Here is a 24,886-nt window from a genome sequence, read left to right as displayed (position 1 = left end):
GGCTCGTTGCTTTACAGGACGCCATCTCCAACCTCTTCCATGCCACCCCCTCTCCCTCCATAACCCACTTGCGGATCATCGCCACATTTGCTGCCCAGTAGTAGCTCCCCAGGTTTGGCAGCGCCAACCCTCCTCGGTCCCTACTGCGTTCCAGAAACCCTCTCCTTGCTCTCGGTCTTATTCGCCCACACAAACCCCATAATACTCCTGCCTACTCTCTTAAAAAAGGCCTTGGTGATCACGATGGGAAGGCACTGAAACACAAACAGAAACCTCGGAAGGACCACCATTTTGACCGACTGCACTCTACCCGCCAGCGAGAACGGTAACATGTCCCATCTTTTGAAATCCTCCTCCATTTGCTCCACCAACCTCGTCAGATTCAGTTTATGTAGGGCCCCCCAACTCCTGGCTATCTGGATCCCCAGATACCGAAAGCTCCCCTCCGCCTTCCTCAGCGGTAGGTCCCCTATCCCTCTTTCTTGGTCCCCCGCCTGTAATACAAAGAGCTCACTCTTCCCTACATTGAGCTTATAGCCCGAAAACTCCCCAAACTCCCTTAGAGTCTGCATGACCTTCACCATCCCCTCCATTGGATCCGCCACGTACAACAACAGGTCATCCGCATATAGCGACACCCGATGCTCTTCTCTCCCTCGGACCACTCCCTTCCATTTATTAGACTCCCTCAATGACATGGCCAAGGGTTCGATCGCCAATGCGAACAACAGGGGGGACAGGGGGCACCCCTGCCTCGTCCCTCGGTACAGGCGAAAGTACTCCGACCTCCGCCGGTGCGTCACTACACTTGCCATCGGGGCTCTGTAAAGGAGCTTAACCCAATTGATAAACCCTACCCCGAACCCAAACCTGCGCAGCACCTCCCAGAGATACTCCCACTCTACTCGGTCAGAGGCCTTCTCCGCGTCCATAGCTGCCACTATCTCCGCCTCTCCCTCCTCCGATGGCATCATTATCACGTTTAAGAGCCGCCGCACATTGGTGTTTAATTGCCTGCCCTTTACAAATCCCGCCTGGTCCCCGTGGATTACCCCCGAGACACAGTCCTCGATCCTCGTGGCCAGCACTTTTGCCAGCAACTTTGCATCCACATTGAGGAGCGAGATCGGCCTGTACGATCCACATTGCAGTGGGTCCTTGTCCCGCTTTAGGATCAAAGAAATTGTCGCTTCTGACATTGTCGGGGGCAGGGTCCCCTCCTCTCTTGCCTCATTAAAGGTCCTCACCAGTAGCGGGGCCAACAGGTCTGCGTACTTCCTGTAGAACTCCACCGGGAATCCGTCCGGTCCCGGGGCCTTCCCCGCCTGCATGCTCCCCAAACCCTTGCTCAGCTCCTCCAACCCAATTGGTGCCCCCAAACCAGCCACCTCTTGCTCCTCCACCCTCGGGAATCTCAGCTGATCTAGGAATCGTCTCATCCCCTCTTCCCCCGCTGGGGCCTGGGATCTGTACAGCTCTTCATAAAAGGCCTTGAATACCTCGTTTATTTTCGTCGCACTCCGAACCGTGGCTCCCCTTCCATCTTTGACTCCCCCTATTTCCCTCGCTGCCATCCTCTTATGGAGCTGGTGTGCCAGCATCCGACTAGCCTTTTCCCCATACTCGTAGGTCGCCCCCTGCGCTTTCCTCCACTGTGCCTCCGCCTTCCCTGTGGTCAACAGGTGAAACTCTGTCTGGAGCCGTCGTCTTTCCCCAAGTAATCTCTCCTCCGGGGCCTCTGCGTATCTCCTGTCCACTCAGAATCTCCCCCACTACCCTCTCCCTTTCCATACCCTCTGTCTTCTCCCTATGAGCCCTGATGGAAATTAGCTCTCCCCTGATCACTGCCTTCAACGCCTCCCATACCACCCCCACCCGCACCTCCCCGTTGTCATTGGCCTCCAAGTACCTTTCGATACACCCCCCCCCCCCCCCTGTCAACATAATTAAAATAAATAACCTGATCATGATCACATTGCTGAATCTGGGATCTTGCTTTGTGTAAACTGGATGCTACATTACAACAGGTGACTACATAACAGAAGTTTTGATTGAATTTTTTGAGCATGTGATCAGGTGTGCAGACTCCGCACAGACACTGACCCCAGCCGGGATTCGAACCTGGGATCCTGGAGCTGTGAAACAACAGTGCTAACCACTGTGCTACCGTGCTCCCAGTTGATGTAGTTTATATGGATTTCAGCAAAGCCTTTGGCAAAGTCCCACATGGGAGACTTATAGAACATAGAACAATACAGCGCAGTACAGGCCCTTCGGCCCACGATGTTGCACCGAAACAAAAGCCATCTAACCTACACTATGCCATTATCATCCATATGTTTATCCAATAAACTTTTAAATGCCCTCAATGTTGGCGAGTTCACTACTGTAGCAGGTAGGGCATTCCACGGCCTCACTACTCTTTGCGTAAAGAACCTACCTCTGACCTCTGTCCTATATCTATTACCCCTCAGTTTAAAGTTATGTCCCCTCGTGCCAGCCATTTCCATCCGCGGGAGAAGGCTCTCACTGTCCACCCTATCCAACCCCCTGATCATTTTGTATGCCTCTATTAAGTCTCCTCTTAACCTTCTTCTCTCCAACGAAAACAACCTCAAGTCCATCAGCCTTTCCTCATAAGATTTTCCCTCCATACCAGGCAACATCCTGGTAAATCTCCTCTGCACCCGTTCCAAAGCCTCCACGTCTTTCCTATAATGCGGTGACCAGAACTGTCCGCAATACTCCAAATGCGGCCGTACCAGAGTTCTGTACAGCTGCAACATGACCTCCCGACTCCGGAACTCAATCCCTCTACCAATAAAGGCCAACACTCCATAGGCCTTCTTCACAACCCTATCAACCTGGGTGGCAACTTTCAGGGATCTATGTACATGGACACCTAGATCCCTCTGCTCATCCACACTTTCAAGAACTTTACCATTAGCCAAATATTCCGCATTCCTGTTATTCCTTCCAAAGTGAATCACCTCACATTTTTCTGCATTAAACTCCATTTGCCACCTCTCAGCCCAGCTCTGCAGCTTATCTATATCCCTCTGTAACCTGCTACATCCTTCCACACTATCGACAACACCACCGACTTTAGTATCGTCTGCAAATTTACTCACCCACCCTTCTGCGCCTTCCTCTAGGTCATTGATAAAAATGACAAACAGGAACGGCCCCAGAACAGATCCTTGTGGTACTCCACTTGTGACAGAACTCCATTCTGAACATTTCCCATCAACCACCACCCTCTGTCTTCTTTCAGCTAGCCAATTTCTGATCCACATCTCTAAATCACCCTCAATCCCCAGCCTCCATATTTTCTGCAATAGCCTACCTTAGGGAACCTTATCAAACGCTTTGCTGAAATCCATATACACCACATCAACTGCTCTACCCTCATCTACCTGTTCAGTCACCTTCTCAAAGAACTCGATAAGGTTTGTGAGGCATGACCTACCCTTCACAAAGCCATGCTGACTATCCCTAATCATATTATTCCTATCTAGATGATTATAAATCTTGTCTCTTATAATCCCCTCCAAGACTTTACCCACTACAGTCGTGAGGCTCACCGGTCTATAGTCTAAAGAAAGCAAATACACATGGGATACAGGGGAACCTGATAAGGTGGATTCAAATTGGCTGAACTGTAGGAGACAGAGGGTGATGACAGACGGCTGCTTTAGTGTCTGGAAGCCAGTCTCCAGTGGCGAACCACAGGGATCTGCTGGGTCACCCATTATTCATCATTTATTTAAATGACTGAGATGACTATGTGGGAGGTGGATCAGTAAGTTTGCGGCTGACACGTGGATAGGACGGGTGGTTAACAGTGAGGCTGAGAGTCTTGGCTTACAGGAAGATATAGACGGGATGGTCAAATTGGCAGAAAAGACTTTCTACCGAGGGCTGTACACCTTTAAACCCCCAGACGGGGATGCAGAGATGAAAAGGTTCCTCGATGGACTGGACATGCCAGTCGTGGGGGGAGCTGGAAGTGCTAATAGGGTTGGGAGAATGTCAGCTCCATGCAGGCGGGGAAGACGCTGGGACCCTTGGCCCCACACCTACAGGAGATGTTCCCAGACTCGTTGGCAAGGGGTACCCTGCCTCCTACGCTAATTCCCAAAAAAGACAAAAACCTGACGGAATGCGGATCATACAGACCCATTTCTTCCTGGGCAGCACGGTAGCATTGTGGTTAGCACAATTGCTTCACAGCTCCAGGGTCCCAGGTTCGATTCCCGGCTTGGGTCACTGTCTGTGCGGAGTCTGCACGTCCTCCCTGTGTGTGCGTGGGTTTCCTCCGGGTGCTCCGGTTTCCTCCCACAGTCCAAAGACGTGCAGGTTAGGTGGATTGGCCATGATAAATTGCCCTTAGTGTCCAAAATTGCCCTTGGTGTTGGGTAGGGTTGCTGGGTTGTGGGTTAGGGTGGAGGTGTTGTCCTTGGGTAGGGTGCTCTTTCCAAGAGCCGGTGCAGACTCGATGGGCCGAATGGCCTCCTTCTGCACTGTTTAAAAAAAAATTAAAAAAATTCTATGATTTCGCTGCTCAAGGTAAACGTGAAGATACTGGTGAAAGTCCTGGCCCAGAGTCTGGAGAACTGTACCGAAGGTGATTGCAGAGGACCAAATGGGCTTTGTCAGGATAGGCAGCTAACTGCGAACATCAGGCGGCTGATAAATGCAATAATGGCCCCTTCCGGGGAGAGAACGCCAGAGGTGATAATGTCCCTGGACGCAGAAAAGGAAGTATGAGTCGAATGGAAGTACGTCATTGAGTTACTAGAGCGGTTTGGGCTTGGGACAGGGTTCACCTTATGGGTGAAACTCTTGTACAACGCCTCCAAGATGAGCGTACGGACCAACACTTCCAGCTGCACAGAGGCGCCAGGCAGGGATGCCCGCTGTACCCGCTGTTGTTTGCTCTGGCAATCGAACCCCTGGCAATCGAACCCCTGGCAATCGAACCCCTGGCAATCGAACCCCTGGCAATCGCTCTGCGAGACGCGAAAAGCTGGAAGGGTATCCAAAGAGGGAATAGAGTGTCGCTCTATGCTGATGACCTGCTCCTCGTGGACCCACTCGCAATCATGCAGCTTCTGAGAGACTCCCCCATCATCGGGAACACTCTTTCTGAATCTACCCTGTCTAATCTTGTTAGAATTTTATAGGTTTCTATGAGATCCCCTCTCACTCTTCTAAACTCCAGTGAATACACTCCTAACCAATTTAGTCTCTCCTCATATGACAGTCCCGCCATCCCTGGAATCAGTCTGGTAAACCTTCGCTGTGCTCCCTCCACAGCAAGAACATCCTTCCCCAGATAAGGAGACCAAAACTGCTCACAATACTCCAGGTGTGGCCTCACAATGCCCTGTACAATTGCAGTGAAACATCCCTATCCCTATACTCCAATACTCTCGCTATGAAGGCCAACACACCATTTACCTTCTTCACTGCCGGCTGTACCTGCCGCTTACTTTCAGCGACTGATGCACGAGGACACCAAGGTCTCGCTGAGTATCCGCCTCTCTCAATTTACACCCATTCAAATAATAATCTGCCGGCCTATTTTTGCTCCCGAAGCGGATAACCTCACATTTATATCACCGCTATACTGCGAGAGGACACCTCAGAGGGCAGTGAGGCTATATGGGTAGAGATCAGGAATAAGAAGGGTGCAGTCACAATGTTGGGGGTTTACTACAGGCCTCCCAACAGCCAGCGGGAGATAGAGGAGCAGATAGGTAGACAGATTTTGGAAAAGAGTAAAAACAACAGGGTTGTGGTGATGGGAGACTTCAACTTCCCCAATATTGACTGGGACTCACTTAGTGCCAGGGGCTTAGACGGGGCGGAGTTTGTAAGGAGCATCCAGGAGGGCTTCTTAAAACAATATGTAAACAGTCCAACTAGGGAAGGGGCAGTACTGGACCTGGTATTGGGGAATGAGCCCGGCCAGGTGGTAGATGTTTCAGTAGGGGAGCATTTCGGTAACAGTGACCACAATTCAGTAAGTTTTAAAGTACTGGTGGACAAGGATAAGAGTGGTCCGAGGATGAATGTGCTAAATTGGGGGAAGGCTAATTATAACAATATTAGGCGGGAACTGAAGAACATAGATTGGGGGCGGATGTTTGAGGGCAAATCAACATCTGACATGTGGGAGGCTTTCAAGTGTCAGTTGAAAGGAATACAGGACCGTCATGTTCCTGTGAGGAAGAAAGATAAATACGGCAATTTTCGGGAACAAAGAACAAAGAACAAAGAAATGTACAGCACAGGAACAGGCCCTTCGGCCCTCCAAGCCCGTGCCGACCATGCTGCCCGACTAAACTACAATCTTCTACACTTCCTGGGTCCGTATCCTTCTATTCCCATCCTATTCATATATTTGTCAAGATGCCCCTTAAATGTCCCTATCGTCCCTGCCTCCACTACCTCCTCCGGTAGTGAGTTCCAGGCACCCACTACCCTCTGCGTAAAAAACTTGCCTCGTACATCTACTCTAAACTTTGCCCCTCTCACCTTAAACCTATGCCCCCTAGTAATTGACCCCTCTACCCTGGGGAAAAGCCTCTGACTATCCACTCTGTCTATGCCCCTCATAATTTTGTATACCTCTATCAGGTCGCCCCTCAACCTCCTTCGTTCCAGTGAGAACAAACCGAGTTTATTCAATCGCTCCTCATAGCTTATGCCCTCCATACCAGGCAACATTCTGGTAAATCTCTTCTGCACCCTCTCTAAAGCCTCCACATCCTTCTGGTAGTGTGGCGACCAGAATTGAACACTATACTCCAAGTGTGGCCTAACTAAGGTTCTATACAGCTGCAACATGACTTGCCAATTCTTATACTCAATGCCCCGGCCAATGAAGGCAAGCATGCCGTATGCCTTCTTGACTACCTTCTCCACCTGTGTAGCCCCTTTCAGTGATCTGTGGACCTGTACTCCTAGATCTCTTTGACTTTCAATACTCTTGAGGGTTCTACCATTCACTGTATATTCCCTACCTGCATTAGCCCTTCCAAAATGCATTACCTCACATTTGTCCAGGTTAAACTCCATCTGCCATCTCTCCGCCCAAGTCTCCAGACAATCTAAATCCTGCTGTATCCTCAGACAGTCCTCATCGCTATCCGCAATTCCACCAACCTTTGTGTCGTCTGCAAACTTACTAATCAGACCAGTTACATTTTCCTCCAAATCATTTATATATACTACAAAGAGCAAAGGTCCCAGCACTGATCCCTGTGGAACACCACTGGTCACAGTACTCCAATTAGAAAAGCATCCCTCCATTGCTACCCTCTGCCTTCTATGGCCTAGCCAGTTCTGTATCCACCTTGCCAGTTCACCCCTGATCCCGTGTGACTTCACCTTTTGTACTAGTCTACCATGAGGGACCTTGTCAAAGGCCTTACTGAAGTCCATATAGACAACATCTACTGCCCTACCTGCATCAATCATCTTAGTGACCTCCTCGAAAAACTCTATCAAGTTAGTGAGACACGACCTCCCCTTCACAAAACCGTGCTGCCTCTCACTAATACGTCCATTTGCTTCCAAATGGGAGTAGATCCTGTCTCGAAGAATTCTCTCCAGTAATTTCCCTACCACTGAAGTAAGGCTCACCGGACTGTAGTTCCCGGGATTATCCCTGCCACCCTTCTTAAACAGAGGAACAACATTGGCTATTCTCCAGTCCTCCGGGACATCCCCTGAAGACAGCGAGGATCCAAAGATTTCTGTCAAGGCCTCAGCAATTTCCTCTCCAGCCTCCTTCAGTATTCTGGGGTAGATCCCATCCGGCCCTGGGGACTTATCTACCTTAATATTTTTTAAGACACCCAACACCTCGTCTTTTTGGATCACAATGTGACCCAGGCTATCTACACCCCCTTCTCCAGACTCAACATCTACCAATTCCTTCTCTTTGGTGAATACTGATGCAAAGTATTCATTTAGTACCTCGCCCATTTCCTCTGGCTCCACACATAGATTCCCTTGCCTATCCTTCAGTGGGCCAACCCTTTCCCTGGCTACCCTCTTGCTTTTTATGTAAGTGTAAAAAGCCTTGGGATTTTCCTTAACCCTATTTGCCAATGACTTTTCATGACCCCTTCTAGCCCTCCTGACTCCCTGCTTAAGTTCCTTCCTACTTTCCTTATATGCCACACAGGCTTCGTCTGTTCCCAGCCTTTTAGCCCTGACAAATGCCTCCTTTTTCTTTTTGACGAGGCCTACAATATCATTCGTCATCCAAGGTTCCCGAAAATTGCCGTATTTATCTTTCTTCCTCACAGGAACATGCCTGTCCTGTATTCCTATCAACTGACACTTGAAAGCCTCCCACATGTCAGATGTTGATTTGCCCTCAAACATCCGCCCCCAATCTTTGTTCTTCAGTTCCCGCCTAATATTGTTATAATTAGCCTTCCCCCAATTTAGCACATTCATCCTCGGACCACTCTTATCCTTGTCCACCAGTACTTTAAAACTTACTGAATTGTGGTCACTGTTACCGAAATGCTCCCCTACTGAAACATCTACCACCTGGCCGGGCTCATTCCCCAATACCAGGTCCAGTACCGCCTCTTCCCTAGTTGGACTGTTTACATATTGTTTTAAGAAGCCCTCCTGGATGCTCCTTACAAACTCTGCCCCGTCTAAGCCCCTGGCACTAAGTGAGTCCCAGTCAATATTGGGGAAGTTGAAGTCTCCCATCACCACAACCCTGTTGTTTTTACTCTTTTCCAAAATCTGTCTACCTATCTGCTCCTCTATCTCCCGCTGGCTGTTGGGAGGCCTGTAGTATACCCCCAACATTGTGACTGCACCCTTCTTATTCCTGATCTCTACCCATATAGCCTCACTGCCCTCTGAGGTGTCCTCTCGCTGTATAGCTGTGATACTCTCCTGAACAAGTAGCGCAACTCCGCCTCCCCTTTTACATCCCCCTCTATCCCGCCTGAAACATCTAAATCCTGGAACGTTGGATGACGAGTGATATTGTAGGCCTCGTCAAAAAGAAAAAGGAGGCATTTGTCAGGGCTAAGAGGCTGGGAACAGACAAAGCCTGTGTGGCATATAAGGAAAGTAGGAAGGAACTTAAGCAAGGAGTCAGGAGGGCTAGAAGGGGTCACGAAAAGTCATTAGCAAATAGGGTTAAGGAAAATCCCAAGGCTTTTTACACGTACATAAAAAGCAAGAGGGTAGCCAGGGAAAGGGTTGGCCCACTGAAGGATAGGCAAGGGAATCTATGTGTGGAGCCAGAGGAAATGGGCGAGGTACTAAATGAATACTTTGCATCAGTATTCACCAAAGAGAAGGAATTGGTAGATGTTGAGTCTGGAGAAGGGGGTGTAGATAGCCTGGGTCACATTGTGATCCAAAAAGACGAGGTGTTGGGTGTCTTAAAAAATATTAAGGTAGATAAGTCCCCAGGGCCTGATGGGATCTACCCCAGAATACTGAAGGAGGCTGGAGAGGAAATTGCTGAGGCCTTGACAGAAATCTTTGGATCCTCGCTGTCTTCAGGGGATGTCCCGGAGGACTGGAGAATAGCCAATGTTGTTCCTCTGTTTAAGAAGGGTAGCAAGGATAATCCCGGGAACTACAGGCCGGTGAGCCTTACTTCAGTGGTAGGGAAATTACTGGAGAGAATTCTTCGAGACAGGATCTACTCCCATTTGGAAGCAAATGGACGTATTAGTGAGAGGCAGCACGGTTTTGTGAAGGGGAGGTCGTGTCTCACTAACTTGATAGAGTTTTTCGAGGAGGTCACTAAGATGATTGATGCAGGTAGGGCAGTAGATGTTGTCTATATGGACTTCAGTAAAGCCTTTGACAAGGTCCCTCATGGTAGACTAGTACAAAAGGTGAAGTCACACGGGATCAGGGGTGAACTGGCAAGGTGGATACAGAACTGGCTAGGCCATAGAAGGCAGAGGGTAGCAATGGAGGGATGCTTTTCTAATTGGAGGGCTGTGACCAGTGGTGTTCCACAGGGATCAGTGCTGGGACCTTTGCTCTTTGTAGTATATATAAATGATTTGGAGGAAAATGTAACTGGTCTGATTAGTAAGTTTGCAGATGACACAAAGGTTGGTGGAATTGCGGATAGCGATGAGGACTGTCTGAGGATACAGCAGGATTTAGATTGTCTGGAGACTTGGGCGGAGAGATGGCAGATGGAGTTTAATCCGTACAAATGTGAGGTAATGCATTTTGGAAGGTCTAATGCAGGTAGGGAATATACAGTGAATGGTAGAACCCTCAAGAGTATTGAAAGTCAAAGAGATCTAGGAGTACAGGTCCACAGGTCATTGAAAGGGGCAACACAGGTGGAGTAGGTAGTCAAGAAGGCATACGGCATGCTTGCCTTCATTGGCCGGGGCATTGAGTATAAGAATTGGCAAGTCATGTTGCAGCTGTATAGAACCTTAGTTAGGCCACACTTGGAGTATAGTGTTCAATTCTGGTCGCCACACTACCAGAAGGATGTGGAGGCTTTAGAGAGGGTGCAGAAGAGATTTACCAGAATGTTGCCTGGTATGGAGGGCATAAGCTATGAGGAGCGATTGAATAAACTCGGTTTGTTCTCACTGGAACGAAGGAGGTTGAGGGGCGACCTGATAGAGGTATACAAAATTATGAGGGGCATAGACAGAGTGGATAGTCAGAGGCTTTTCCCCAGGGTAGAGGGGTCAATTACTAGGGGGCATAGGTTTAAGGTGAGAGGGGCAAGGTTTAGAGTAGATGTACGAGGCAAGTTTTTTACGCAGAGGGTAGTGGGTACCTGGAACTCGCTACCGGAGGAGGTAGTGGAAGCAGGGACGATAGGGACATTTAAGGGGCATCTTGACAAATATATGAATAGGATGGGAATAGAAGGATACGGACCCAGGAAGTGTAGAAGATTGTAGTTTAGTCGGGCAGCATGGTCGGCACGGGCTTGGAGGGCCGAAGGGCCTGTTCCTGTGCTGTACATTTCTTTGTTCTTTGTTCTTTATCCCCTGTTTGCCATCTTCTGTTAGCAAAGAGTTTAATTGCACCAAAATGTCTTTGCAAAGCTCTGGAAAGTAAGTGGCCAGGGTGGTGAAGACAGAGAAGGGGGTAAGGTGGCAGCTGGGTGGTTGGTGTGTGCGTAAGGTGCTGAGGTCAGGTTGAGGGACAGCCAAGGGGGGTGGATCAGGGTGGGAGTCGGGTGATGCAGGCTAGTCAAATTGGGTCAATGGGGGAGTCGGCGGGTTGGGCGATGAAGCCATGTCATAGAACACACAGTGCAGAAGGAGGCCATTCGGCCCATCGAGTCTGCACCGACCCATTTAAGCCCTCACTTCCACCCTATCTCTGTAACCCAATAACCCCTCCTAACCGTTTCGAACACTAAGGGCAATTTATCATGGCCAATCCACCTAACCTGCACATCTTTGGACTGTGGGAGGAAACCGGAGCACTCGGAGGAAACCCACGCACACACGGGGAGGACGTGCAGACTCCGCACAGACAGTGACCCAAGCCGGAATCGAACCTGGCACCCTGGTGCTGTGAAGCAATTGTGCTAACCACTGTGCTACCGTGCGGCCCAACCGTGTCAGGTTGGGTCAGGGGACTGGGGGGAAATCAGAGGGTCGGGGGGAGTCGGGCTGGGTGGGGGGGGGGGAGTCAGGCTGGGTCGGGGGGGGGGGGGGTCAGGCTGGGTCGGGGGGGGGGGTCAGGCTGGGTCGGGGGGGTGGTCAGGCTGGGTCGGGGGGGACAGGCTGGGTCGGGAGGGGTCAGGCTGGGTGGGGGTCAGGCTGGGTCGGGGGGGACAGGCTGGGTCGGAAGGGGTCAGGCTGGGTCGGGAGGGGTCAGGCTGGGTCGGGGGGGGGGGGTGTCAGGCTGGGTCGGGGGGGTCAGGCTGGGACGGGGGGGGTGTCAGACTGCGGGGGGGGGCGGGGGGGGGGAGTCCGGCTGGGTCGGGAGGGGTCAGGCTGGGTCGGAGGGTGGGGGTCAGGCTGGGTCGGGGGGGACAGGCTGGGTCGGGGGGGGCCAGGCTGGGTCGGGATGGGTCAGGCTGGGTCGGGGGGGACAGGCTGGGTCGGGAGGGGTCAGGCTGGGTCGGGGGGGTCAGGCTGGGTCGGGGGGGACAGGCTGGGTCGGGGGGGGGGGTCAGGCTGGGTCGGGGATGGGGGAGGGGGTGTCAGACTGGATCCGGGGGAGGGTCAGGGATGGGGGGGGGGGTGTCAGGCTGTGTCGGGGGGGACAGGCTGGGTCAGGCTGGGTCGGGGGGTGGGCAGGCTGGGTCGGGGGCGACAGGCTGGGTCGGGAGGGGTCAGGCTGGGTCGGGGTTGGGGGGGTGTCAGACTGGGGGGGGGGGGGGGGGGGGAGTCCGGCTGGGTCAGGGGAGGTCAGGCTGGGTCGGGGGTGGGGGGGGGGTCAGGCTGGGTCGGGGGGGGTGGTCAGGCTGGGTCGGGGGGGTCAGGCTGGGTCGGGGGGGGGGTTCAAGCTGGGCCGGGGGGGGGGGGGGTTAGGCTGGGTCGGGGATGTGGGGGGGTTTCAGGCTGGGTCGGGGGGGGGTCAGACTGGGTCGGGGGAGGATCTGGCTGGGTCGGGGGGGGGGGGGGGGGGTCAGACTGGGTCTGGGTGGTGGGAGTCCGGCTGGGTCGGGGGGATCAGGCTGGGCCGGGGATGGGGGGGGGGGTGGTCAGGCTGGGTCGGGGTGGGTGGGAGTCAGGCTGGGTCAGGAGGGGGGGGGTCAGACTGGGTCGGGGGAGGATCTGGCTGGGTCGGTGGGGGGCGGGGTCAGACTGGGTCGGGGATGGGGGGGGGGGGGGGTGGGGGGGGCCAGACTGGGTCGGGGTGGGTGGGAGTCAGGCTGGGTCAGGAGGGGGGGGTCAGACTGGGTCAGGTTGGGGGTGGTCAGGCTGGGTCGGTGGGGGGGTCAGGCTGGGTCGGGGGGATCAGGCTGGGCCGGGGATGGGGGGGGGGGTGGTCAGGCTGGGTCGGGGGGATCAGGCTGGGCCGGGGATGGGGGGGGGGGTGGTCAGGCTGGGTCGGGGTGGGTGGGAGTCAGGCTGGGTCAGGAGGGGGGGGTCAGACTGGGTCGGGGGAGGATCTGGCTGGGTCGGTGGGGGGCGGGGTCAGACTGGGTCGGGGATGGGGGGGGGGGGGGGGGGCCAGACTGGGTCGGGGTGGGTGGGAGTCAGGCTGGGTCAGGAGGGGGGGGTCAGACTGGGTCAGGTTGGGGGTGGTCAGGCTGGGTCGGTGGGGGGGTCAGGCTGGGTCGAGGGGATCAGGCTGGGCCGGGGTTTGGGGGGGGGTGGTCAGGCTGGGTCGGGGGGATCAGGCTGGGCCGGGGTTTGGGGGGGGTGGTCAGGCTGGGTCGGGGTGGGTGGGAGTCCGGCTGGGTCGGGGGGGTCAGGCTGGGTCAGGAGGGGGGGGTCAGACTGGGTCAGGTTGGGGGTGGTCAGGCTGGGTCGGGGGGATCAGGCTGGGCCGGGGATTGGGGGGGGTGGTCAGGCTGGGTCGGTCGGGGGTCAGGCTGGGTCAGGAGGGGGGGGTCAGACTGGGTCAAGTTGGGGGGGGGTCAGGCTGGGTCGGGGGGGTCAGGCTGGGCCGGGGATTGGGGGGGGTGGTCAGGCTGGGTCGGGGGGATCAGGCTGGGCCGGGGATTGGGGGGGGTGGTCAGGCTGGGTCGGTCGGGGGTCAGGCTAGTTAGTTAAATGTTCCAACCATTCAGAGTTGAAAGGGAGGTTGCAGAGTCCTTTGCCCTGGCTGATGGATAAACACCACTTGGGCCAGCCTGACTGATAAAATGCAGATGGCCTTTGTATAGTTCTTGTTGAATTTGGTCTCTGGAGCTCAGTGGGTTAATTGTGACTCTTCAGAGATAACGAGATGCAAGCTTCTTCGGTGTGGTGGCACACTGCTCCCCAACAGCGCCAGGGTCCCGGGTTCGATTCCCGGCTTGGGTCACTGTCTGTGCGGAGTCTGCATGCTCTCCCCGTGTGTGCGTGGGTTTCCTCCGGGTGCTCCGGTTTCCTCCCACAGTCCAAAGACGTGCAGGTTAGGTGGAGGTATAGGGTTACGGGGATAGGGTGGGCAGTGAACCGAGGTAGGCTGCACTTTCAGAGGGTCGGTGCAGACTCAATGGGGTGAATGGCCTCTTTCTGAACCGTAGGAGTCTATGATGCTGCCACAGTCGCTGATTTTCTTCGAGGATCACAGACAGATTCAGCCATTTTAAAAGGTCTTTGTCCAGTCTTTTAAATTTGGGGAAATTGGTGTCTAGGTGTAGGTACATCCACAGTGCTGTTAGGGAGGAAGTTCCAGAGTATTGTCCCAGCGACAGTGAAGGAACAGTGAAGGTCGAGGGTTTGGAAGGTGCTGTCTAAGGAACCTTGGTGAGTTACTGCAGTGCATCTTGTAGATGGTGCACACGGCTGTCACTGTGCGTCGGTGGTGGAGGGAGTGGATGTTTGTGGAAGGGGAGCCAATCAAACGGCTGCTTTGTCCTGGATGGTGTTGAGCTTCTTGAGTGTTGTTGGAGCTGCGCTCATCCAGGCAAGTGGAGAGTATTCCAGCACACTCCTGACTTGTGCCTTGTAGATGGTGGACAGGCTCTGGGGGGTCAGGAGGTGAGTTACTCGCTGTAGGATTCCTGGCCTCTGACCTGCCGTGGTAGCCACAGTATTAATGTGGCTGGGTCCAGTTCAGTTTCTGATCAATGGTAACCCCCAGGATGTTGACAGGCAGCTTATTGTATTAATCAGATCAGGGGCGTCATTCTCCGACCCCCCGCCGGGTCGGAGAATCGCCGGAGGCTGGCGTGAATCCCACCCCCGCCAGTTGCCGAAGTCTCCGGCACCGGATATTCGGCGGGGGCGGGAATCGCGCCGGTTGGCGGGCCCCCCCCCCCCGCGATTCTCCGGCCCGGATGGGCCGAAGTCCCGCCGATAAATTGCCTGTCCCGCCGGCGTGGATTAAACCACCTTTTGAACGGCGGAACAAGGCGGCGCGGGCGGGCTCCGGGGTCCTGGGGGGGGGCGCGGGGCGATCTGGCCCCGGGGGGTGCCCCCACGGTGGCCTGGCCCGCGATCGGGGCCCACCGATCCGCGGGCGGGCCTGTGCCGTGGGGGCACTCTTTCCCTTCCGCCTCCGCCACGGTCTCCACGATGGCGGAGGCGGAAGAGACTCCCTCCACTGCGCATGCGCGGGAAACTGTCAGCGGCCGCTAACGCTCCCGCGCATGCGCCGCCCCGAGATGTCATTTCCGCGCCAGCTGGCGGGGCAACAAAGGCCGTTTCCGCCAGCTGGCGGGGCGGAAATTCCTCCGGCGCCGGCCTAGCCCCTCAATGTTGGAGCTCGGCCCCCAAAGATGCGGAGCATTCCGCACCTTTGGGGCGGTGCGATGCCCATCTGATTGGCGCCGTTTTGGGCGCCAGTCGGCGGACATCGCGCCGTTTCAGGAGGATTTCGCCCCAGATCTCCATTCCAACCGCCCCTGCCCAGCAGGTCTGTGACCCTCCCTGTGCGTGTAGCCCGTTTGGTGTTTTCCCACTAACTGACACTCCACACTCCTTCCACAGATCATGGCCGACAGAAAGGATACCAAGACTTCAATGAACGGAATCCTATTTGACCATTCCAAGCTCGTCGATGTCCCATTCCAAGGTACCATCTCTGACTGTTGGCATGGAAACAGCAGTCTAGACTCTGCTGTAACCGTGTGGTAGGATTGTGTCTTGTGGATCTCCAGTCAGCCTGAAAACGGTTTGTGTCCATTCCATCGATGTGAATCTTGTGAATGGAAGCTGGAATACCAGGTCCTTACAGCTCAGGACCACACTGTGTAATCGCCCAATCTTATCAATGGTGTCTTTGTGTCAACCTTGTAACATTTGCTCTGAATCTCCCTTTCTGCTTTCTCTTGTGCTCCCCTGATCCCGGCTGCAGTGGAATTTCCAGTCCCCAAGAGTGAGCTGGTTCAGAGATTCCAGGTGCTGTATTTGGGAAATATCCCGGTGACCAAACCTGTCGGTAAGAAAAAAATCTTGTTTGCATAGTCGGTGCTGTTGTTCATTCTAACCCTCAGCTCTGGTCGCCTGACACTGTCACCAATGGAGCTAAGGAGTAGGTTTGCTCCTCATGCGAGTCCATCCCAGTCTTCCAAATTAGTAATCCTCAATGATTAACCAGAACAAGTCCACTCCTCTCCTTTCTCACTCACTGTTTCATTCATCCTTTTCAGAACTGAGTGCACCATTTAATTGTTCTCACTTTCCATGGCAGATCTCACATGAGAGTGTGTCTGCGTGTCAAGAGTGCGTCTGCGTGTCAGAGTGCATCTGCGTGTCAAGAGTGTGTCTGCGTGTCAAGTGTGTCTGTGTGTCAGAGTGTGTCTGCGTGTCAGAGTGTGTCTGCGTGTCAGAGTGTGTCTGCGTGTCAGAGTGCATCTGCGTGTCAGAGTGCGTCTGCGTGTCAAGAGTGCATCTGCGTGTCAAGAGTGCGTCTGCGTGTCAAGAGTGCGTCTGCGTGTCAAGAGTGTGTCTGCGTGTCAAGAGTGTGTCTGCGTGTCAGAATGCGTCTGCGTGTCAGAGTGCGTCTGCGTGTCAAGAGTGCGTCTGCATGTCAAGAGTGCGTCTGCGTGTCAAGAGTGTGTCTGCGTGTCAAGAGTGTGTCTGCGTGTCAGAATGCGTCTGCGTGTCAGAGTGCGTCTGCGTGTCAGAGTGCGTCTGCGTGTCAGAGTGCGTCTGCGTGTCAGTGTGTCTGCGTGTCAGAGTGTGTCTGCGTGTCAGAGTGCGTCTGCGTGTCAAGAGTGTGCCTGCGTGTCAAGAGTGTGCCTGCGTGTCAAGAGTGTGCCTGCGTGTCAAGAGTGCGTCTGCGTGTCAGAGTGTGCCTGCGTGTCAGAGTGTGTCTGCGTGTCAGAGTGTGTCTGCGTGTCAGAGTGTGTCTGCGTGTCAGTGTGTCTGCATGTCAAGAGTGTGTCTGCGTGTCAGAGTGTGCCTGCGTGTCAAGAGTGTGTCTGCGTGTCAAGAGTGCGTCTGCGTGTCAGAGTGTGTCTGCGTGTCAGAGTGTGTCTGCGTGTCAGAGTGTGTCTGCGTGTCAGAGTGTGTCTGCGTGTCAGAGTGTGTCTGCGTGTCAAGAGTGCGTCTGCGTGTCAAGAGTGCGTCTGCGTGTCAAGAGTGCGTCTGCGTGTCAAGAGTGCGTCTGCGTGTCAAGAGTGTGTCTGCGTGTCAAGAGTGTGTCTGCGTGTCAGAATGCGTCTGCGTGTCAGAGTGCGTCTGCGTGTCAAGAGTGCGTCTGCATGTCAAGAGTGCGTCTGCGTGTCAAGAGTGTGTCTGCGTGTCAAGAGTGTGTCTGCGTGTCAGAATGCGTCTGCGTGTCAGAGTGCGTCTGCGTGTCAGAGTGCGTCTGCGTGTCAGAGTGTCTGCGTGTCAGAGTGTGTCTGCGTGTCAGAGTGCGTCTGCGTGTCAAGAGTGTGCCTGCGTGTCAAGAGTGTGCCTGCGTGTCAAGAGTGTGCCTGCGTGTCAAGAGTGCGTCTGCGTGTCAGAGTGTGCCTGCGTGTCAGAGTGTGTCTGCGTGTCAGAGTGTGTCTGCGTGTCAGAGTGTGTCTGCGTGTCAGTGTGTCTGCGTGTCAAGAGTGTGTCTGCGTGTCAGAGTGTGCCTGCGTGTCAAGAGTGTGCCTGCGTGTCAAGAGTGTGTCTGCGTGTCAAGAGTGCGTCTGCGTGTCAGAGTGTGTCTGCGTGTCAGAGTGTGTCTGCGTGTCAGAGTGTGTCTGCGTGTCAGAGTGTGTCTGCGTGTCAGAGTGTGTCTGCGTGTCAAGAGTGCGTCTGCGTGTCAAGAGTGCGTCTGCGTGTTAAGAGTGCGCCTGCGTGTCAGAGTGCGTCTGCGTGTCAGAGTGCGTCTGCGTGTCAGAGTGCGTCTGCGTGTCAGAGTGCGTCTGCGTGTCAGAGTGCGTCTGCGTGTCAGAGTGCGTCTGCGTGTCAGAGTGCGTCTGCGTGTCAGAGTGTGTCTGCGTGTCAGAAAGTGTGTCTGTGTGTCAGAGAGGGTGTCGGCGTATCAGAGTCTGTGTGTCAGAGTGTGTCTGCATGTCAGAGAGTGTGTCTGCATGTCAGAGAGTCTGCGTGGCAGAGAGTTTGTCTGCGTGGCAGAGAGTGTGCCTGCGTGTCAGCATGTGTGTCTGTCTGTGTGTCAGAGTGTGTTTCAGAGAGTCTGCATGTCAGATTCTGCGTGTCTGCATGTCAGAGAGTGTGCCTGCGTGTCAGCATGTGTGTCTGCGTGTCAGAGTGTGACTGCGTGTCAAGAGTGTGTCTGCGTGTCAGAGAGTGTCTGCGTGTCAGAGTGTCTGCGTATCAGAGAGGGTGTCTGCGTATCAGAGAGGGTGTCCGCGTGTCAGAGTGTGCCTGCGTGTCGGAGAGTGTGTCTTCGTGTCAGTGTGTGTCTGGGTGTCAGAGAGTGTCTGCGTATCAGAGAGTGTCTGCGTATCAGAGAGTGTCTGCGTATCAGAGTGTCTGCGTGTCAGATAGTGTGTCTGCATATCAGAGAATGTCTGCGTATCAGAGAGTGTGTGTGTATCAGAGAGTGTCTGCGTGTCAGAGTGTGTGTCTGCGTATCAGAGAATGTCTGCGTGTCAGAGAGTGTGTCTGCGTGTCAGAGAGTGTGCCTGCGTGTCAGAATGGGTCCCCGTGTCAGAGAGTGTGTCTGCGCATCAGAGTGTGTGTCTGCGTGTCAGAGTGTGTGTCTGCGTGTCAGAGTGTGTGTCTGCGTGTCAGAGTGTGTGTCAGAGAGTGTCTGCGTGTCAGAGAGTGTGTCTGCATATCAGAGAGTGTGCGTGTCAGAGAGTGTGTCCGCGTGTGAGAGAGTGTGTCCGCGTGTGAGAGAGTGTGTCCGCGTGTGAGAGAGTGTGTCCGCGTGTGAGAGAGTGTGTCCGCGTGTGAGAGAGTGTGTCCGCGTGTCAGAGTGTGTCCGCGTGTCAGAGTGTGTCCGCGTGTCAGTGTGTCCGCATGTCAGAGTGTGACCGCGTGTCAGAGTGTGTCCGCGTGTCAGAGTGTGTCCGCGTGTCAGAGTGTGTCCGCGTGTCAGAGTGTGTCCGCGTGTCAGAGTGTGTCCGCGTGTCAGAGTGTGTCCGCGTGTCAGAGTGTGTCCGCGTGTCAGAGTGTGTCCGCGTGTCAGAGTGTGTCCGCGTGTCAGAGTGTGTCCGCGTGTCAGAGAGTGTGTCCGCGTGTCAGAGAGTGTGTCCGCGTGTCAGAGAGTGTGTCCGTGTGTCAGAGAGTGTGTCCGTGTGTCAGAGAGTGTGTCCGTGTGTCAGAGAGTGTGTCCGCGTGTCAGAGAGTGTGTCCGCGTGTCAGAGAGTGTGTCCGCGTGTCAGAGAGTGTGTCCGCGTGTCAGAGAGTGTGTCCGCGTGTCAGAGAGTGTGTCTGCGTGTCAGAGAGTGTCTGCGTGTCAGAGAGTGTGACTGCATGTCAGTGAGTGTGTCTGCGTGTCTGAATGTGTCTGCATGTCAGAGAGTATGTCCGCGTGTCAGAGAGTGTGTCCGCGTGTCAAGTGTGTCTGCGTGCCGGAGAGAGTGTGTCTGCGTATCAGAGAGTGTGTCTGCGTATCAGAGAGTGTGTCAGCATGTCAGAGTGTCTGCGTATCAGAGAGTGTCTGCGTATCAGAGAGTGTCCGCGTATCAGAGAGTGTGTTCCCGTGTCAGAGAGTGTGTCCGCGTGTCAGAGTGTGTCCGCGTGTCAGAGTGTGCCGCGTGTCAGAGTGTGTCCGCGTGTCAGAGTGTGTCCGCGTGTCAGAGTGTGCCGCGTGTCAGAGTGTGTCCGCGTGTCAGAGTGTGTCCACGTGTCAGAGAGTGTGTCCGCGTGTCAGAGAGTGGGTCCGCGTGTCAGAGAGTGTGTCCGCGTGTCAGAGTGTGTCCGCGTGTCAGAGAGTGTGTCCGCGTGTCAGAGAGTGTGTCCGCGTATCAGAGAATGTCTGCGTATCAGAGAGTGTGTGTGTATCAGAGAGTGTCTGCGTGTCAGAGTGTGTGTCTGCGTATCAGAGAATGTCTGCGTATCAGAGAATGTCTGCGTGTCAGAGAGTGTGTCTGCGTGTCAGAGAGTGTGCCTGCGTGTCAGAATGGTCCCCGTGTCAGAGAGTGTGTCTGCGCATCAGAGTGTGTGTCTGCGTGTCAGAGTGTGTGTCTGCGTGTCAGAGTGTGTGTCTGCGTGTCAGAGTGTGTGTCTGCGTGTCAGAGTGTGTGTCTGCGTGTCAGAGTGTGTGTCCGCGTGTCAGAGTGTGTCCGCGTGTCAGAGTGTGTCCGTGTGTCAGAGAGTGTTTCCGTGTGTCAGAGAGTGTTTCCGTGTGTCAGAGAGTGTGTCCGCGTGTCAGAGAGAGTGTCTGCGTGTCAGAGAGTGTGTCTGCGTGTCAGAGAGTGTGTCTTCGTGTCAGTGTGTGTCTGGGTGTCAGAGTGTCTGCGTATCAGAGTGTGTCTGCATATCAGAGAGTGTCTGCGTGTCAGAGAGTGTGTCTGCGTATCAGAGAGTGTCTGCGTATCAGAGAGTGTCTGCGTATCAGAGAGTGTCTGCGTATCAGAGAGTGTCTGCGTATCAGAGAGTGTCTGCGTATCAGAGAGTGTCTGCGTATCAGAGAGTGTCTGCGTATCAGAGAGTGTCTGCGTATCAGAGAGTGTCTGCGTATCAGAGAGTGTCTGCGTATCAGAGAGTGTGTGTGTATCAGAGAGTGTCTGCGTGTCAGAGTGTGTGTCTGCGTATCAGAGAATGTCTGCGTGTCAGAGAGTGTGTCTGCGTGTCAGAGAGTGTGCCTGCGTGTCAGAATGGGTCCCCGTGTCAGAGAGTGTGTCTGCGCATCAGAGTGTGTCTGCGTGTCAGAGTGTGTGTCTGCGTGTCAGAGTGTGTGTCAGAGAGTGTCTGCGTGTCAGAGAGTGTGTCCGCGTGTCAGAGAGCGTGTCCGCGTGTCAGAGAGCGTGTCCGCGTGCCAGAGTGTGTCCGCGTGCCAGAGTGTGTCCGCGTGCCAGAGTGTGTCCGCGTGCCAGAGTGTGTCCGCGTGCCAGAGTGTGTCCGCGTCTCAGAGTGTGTCCGCGTCTCAGAGTGTGTCCGCGTCTCAGAGTGTGTCCGCGTCTCAGAGTGTGTCCGCGTCTCAGAGTGTGTCCGCGTGTCAGAGTGTGTCCGCGTGTCAGAGTGTGTCCGCGTGTCAGAGTGTGTCCGCGTGTCAGAGTGTGTCCGCGTGTCAGAGTGTGTCCGCGTGTCAGAGTGTGTCCGTGTGTCAGAGAGAGTGTCCGCGTGTCAGAGAGAGTGTCCGCGTGTCAGAGAGAGTGTCTGCGTGTCAGAGAGTGTGTCTGCGTGTCAGAGAGTGTGTCTGCGTGTCAGAGAGTGTGTCTGCGTGTCAGAGAGTTTGTCTGCGTGTCAGAGAGTGTGTCTTCGTGTCAGTGTGTGTCTGGGTGTCAGAGTGTCTGCGTATCAGAGTGTGTCTGCATATCAGAGAGTGTCTGCGTGTCAGAGAGTGTGTCTGCATATCAGAGAGTGTCTGCGTATCAGAGAGTGTGTCTGCGTATCAGAGAGTGTGTGTGTATCAGAGAGTGTCTGCGTGTCAGAGTGTGTGTCTGCGTATCAGAGAATGCGTGTCTGAGAGTGTGTCTGCGTGTCAGAGAGTGTCTGCGTGTCAGAGTGTGACTGCATGTCAGTGAGTGTGTCTGCGTGTCTGAATGTGTCTGCATGTCAGAGAGTATGTCCGCGTGTCAGAGAGTGTGTCCACGTGTCAAGTGTGTCGGCGTGCCGGAGAGAGTGTGTCTGCGTATCAGAGAGTGTGTCTGCGTATCAGAGAGTGTGTCAGCATGTCAGAGTGTCTGCGTATCAGAGAGTGTCTGCGTATCAGAGAGTGTCTGCGTATCAGAGAGTGTCTGCGTATCAGAGAGTGTCTGCGTGTCAGAGAGTGTGTCTGCATATCAGAGAGTGTGCGTGTCAGAGAGTGTGTCCGCGTGTCAGAGAGCGTGTCCGCGTGTCAGAGAGCGTGTCCGCGTGTCAGAGAGTGTGTCCGCGTGCCAGAGTGTGTCCGCGTGCCAGAGTGTGTCCGCGTGCCAGAGTGTGTCCGCGTCTCAGAGTGTGTCCGCGTCTCAGAGTGTGTCCGCGTCTCAGAGTGTGTCCGCGTCTCAGAGTGTGTCCGCGTGTCAGAGTGTGTCCGCGTGTCAGAGTGTGTCCGCGTGTCAGAGTGTGTCCGCGTGTCAGAGTGTGTCCGCGTGTCAGAGTGTGTCCGCGTGTCAGAGTGTGTCCGCGTGTCAGAGTGTGTCCGCGTGTCAGAGTGTGTCCGCGTGTCAGAGTGTGTCCGCGTGTCAGAGTGTGTCCGCGTGTCAGAGAGAGTGTCCGCGTGTCAGAGAGAGTGTCTGCGTGTCAGAGAGTGTGTCTGCGTGTCAGAGAGTGTGTCTGCGTGTCAGAGAGTGTGTCTGCGTGTCAGAGAGTTTGTCTGCGTGTCAGAGAGTGTGTCTTCGTGTCAGTGTGTGTCTGGGTGTCAGAGTGTCTGCGTATCAGAGTGTGTCTGCATATCAGAGAGTGTCTGCGTGTCAGAGAGTGTGTCTGCATATCAGAGAGTGTCTGCGTATCAGAGAGTGTGTCTGCGTATCAGAGAGTGTGTGTGTATCAGAGAGTGTCTGCGTGTCAGAGTGTGTGTCTGCGTATCAGAGAATGCGTGTCTGAGAGTGTGTCTGCGTGTCAGAGAGTGTCTGCGTGTCAGAGTGTGACTGCATGTCAGTGAGTGTGTCTGCGTGTCTGAATGTGTCTGCATGTCAGAGAGTATGTCCGCGTGTCAGAGAGTGTGTCCACGTGTCAAGTGTGTCGGCGTGCCGGAGAGAGTGTGTCTGCGTATCAGAGAGTGTGTCTGCGTATCAGAGAGTGTGTCAGCATGTCAGAGTGTCTGCGTATCAGAGAGTGTCTGCGTATCAGAGAGTGTCTGCGTATCAGAGAGTGTCTGCGTATCAGAGAGTGTCTGCGTATCAGAGAGTGTCTGCGTATCAGAGAGTGTCTGCGTATCAGAGAGTGTCTGCGTATCAGAGAGTGTCTGCGTATCAGAGAGTGTCTGCGTAGCAGAGAGTGTCTGCGTAGCAGAGTCTGCGTATCAGAGAGTGTGTCCGCGTATCAGAGAGTGTGTTCCCGTGTCAGAGAGTGTGTCCGCGTGTCAGAGAGTGTCCGCGTCTCAGAGTGTGTCCGCGTGTCAGAGTGTGTCCGCGTGTCAGAGTGTGTCCGCGTGTCAGAGTGTGTCCGCGTGTCAGAGTGTGTCCGCGTGTCAGAGTGTGTCCGCGTGTCAGAGAGTGTGTCCGCGTGTCAGAGAGTGTGTCCGCGTGTCAGAGAGTGTGTCCGTGTGTCAGAGAGTGTGTCCGTGTGTCAGAGAGTGTGTCCGTGTGTCAGAGAGTGTGTCCGCGTGTCAGAGAGTGTGTCCGCGTGTCAGAGAGTGTGTCCGCGTGTCAGAGAGTGTGTCCGCGTGTCAGAGAGTGTGTCCGCGTGTCAGAGAGTGTGTCTGCGTGTCAGAGAGTGTCTGCGTGTCAGAGAGTGTGACTGCATGTCAGTGAGTGTGTCTGCGTGTCTGAATGTGTCTGCATGTCAGAGAGTATGTCCGCGTGTCAGAGAGTGTGTCCGCGTGTCAAGTGTGTCTGCGTGCCGGAGAGAGTGTGTCTGCGTATCAGAGAGTGTGTCTGCGTATCAGAGAGTGTGTCAGCATGTCAGAGTGTCTGCGTATCAGAGAGTGTCTGCGTATCAGAGAGTGTCCGCGTATCAGAGAGTGTGTTCCCGTGTCAGAGAGTGTGTCCGCGTGTCAGAGTGTGTCCGCGTGTCAGAGTGTGCCGCGTGTCAGAGTGTGTCCGCGTGTCAGAGTGTGTCCGCGTGTCAGAGTGTGCCGCGTGTCAGAGTGTGTCCGCGTGTCAGAGTGTGTCCACGTGTCAGAGAGTGTGTCCGCGTGTCAGAGAGTGGGTCCGCGTGTCAGAGAGTGTGTCCGCGTGTCAGAGTGTGTCCGCGTGTCAGAGAGTGTGTCCGCGTGTCAGAGAGTGTGTCCGCGTATCAGAGAATGTCTGCGTATCAGAGAGTGTGTGTGTATCAGAGAGTGTCTGCGTGTCAGAGTGTGTGTCTGCGTATCAGAGAATGTCTGCGTATCAGAGAATGTCTGCGTGTCAGAGAGTGTGTCTGCGTGTCAGAGAGTGTGCCTGCGTGTCAGAATGGTCCCCGTGTCAGAGAGTGTGTCTGCGCATCAGAGTGTGTGTCTGCGTGTCAGAGTGTGTGTCTGCGTGTCAGAGTGTGTGTCTGCGTGTCAGAGTGTGTGTCTGCGTGTCAGAGTGTGTGTCTGCGTGTCAGAGTGTGTGTCCGCGTGTCAGAGTGTGTCCGCGTGTCAGAGTGTGTCCGTGTGTCAGAGAGTGTTTCCGTGTGTCAGAGAGTGTTTCCGTGTGTCAGAGAGTGTGTCCGCGTGTCAGAGAGAGTGTCTGCGTGTCAGAGAGTGTGTCTGCGTGTCAGAGAGTGTGTCTTCGTGTCAGTGTGTGTCTGGGTGTCAGAGTGTCTGCGTATCAGAGTGTGTCTGCATATCAGAGAGTGTCTGCGTGTCAGAGAGTGTGTCTGCGTATCAGAGAGTGTCTGCGTATCAGAGAGTGTCTGCGTATCAGAGAGTGTCTGCGTATCAGAGAGTGTCTGCGTATCAGAGAGTGTCTGCGTATCAGAGAGTGTCTGCGTATCAGAGAGTGTCTGCGTATCAGAGAGTGTCTGCGTATCAGAGAGTGTCTGCGTATCAGAGAGTGTCTGCGTATCAGAGAGTGTCTGCGTATCAGAGAGTGTGTGTGTATCAGAGAGTGTCTGCGTGTCAGAGTGTGTGTCTGCGTATCAGAGAATGTCTGCGTGTCAGAGAGTGTGTCTGCGTGTCA

General features: G+C 54.5%; 1 protein-coding gene across 1 annotated transcript in view; it reads left to right on the top strand.

Annotated features, from left to right (window-relative positions):
- Positions 1 to 24,886, top strand: part of LOC140392181 (amyloid beta precursor protein binding family B member 1-like) — a 398,721-nt gene that overhangs the window by 189,430 nt on the left and 184,405 nt on the right. Inside the window, 2 exon segments of the mRNA XM_072477563.1 lie at positions 15,594 to 15,678; positions 15,961 to 16,044. Of these exon segments, the coding sequence (XP_072333664.1) occupies positions 15,594 to 15,678; positions 15,961 to 16,044 (169 nt within the window).

Source organism: Scyliorhinus torazame, chromosome 15 (genome assembly GCF_047496885.1).
Source record: "Scyliorhinus torazame isolate Kashiwa2021f chromosome 15, sScyTor2.1, whole genome shotgun sequence".
Lineage (NCBI taxonomy): Eukaryota > Metazoa > Chordata > Chondrichthyes > Carcharhiniformes > Scyliorhinidae > Scyliorhinus > Scyliorhinus torazame.
This window is presented reverse-complemented; position numbering and strand designations above follow the sequence as displayed.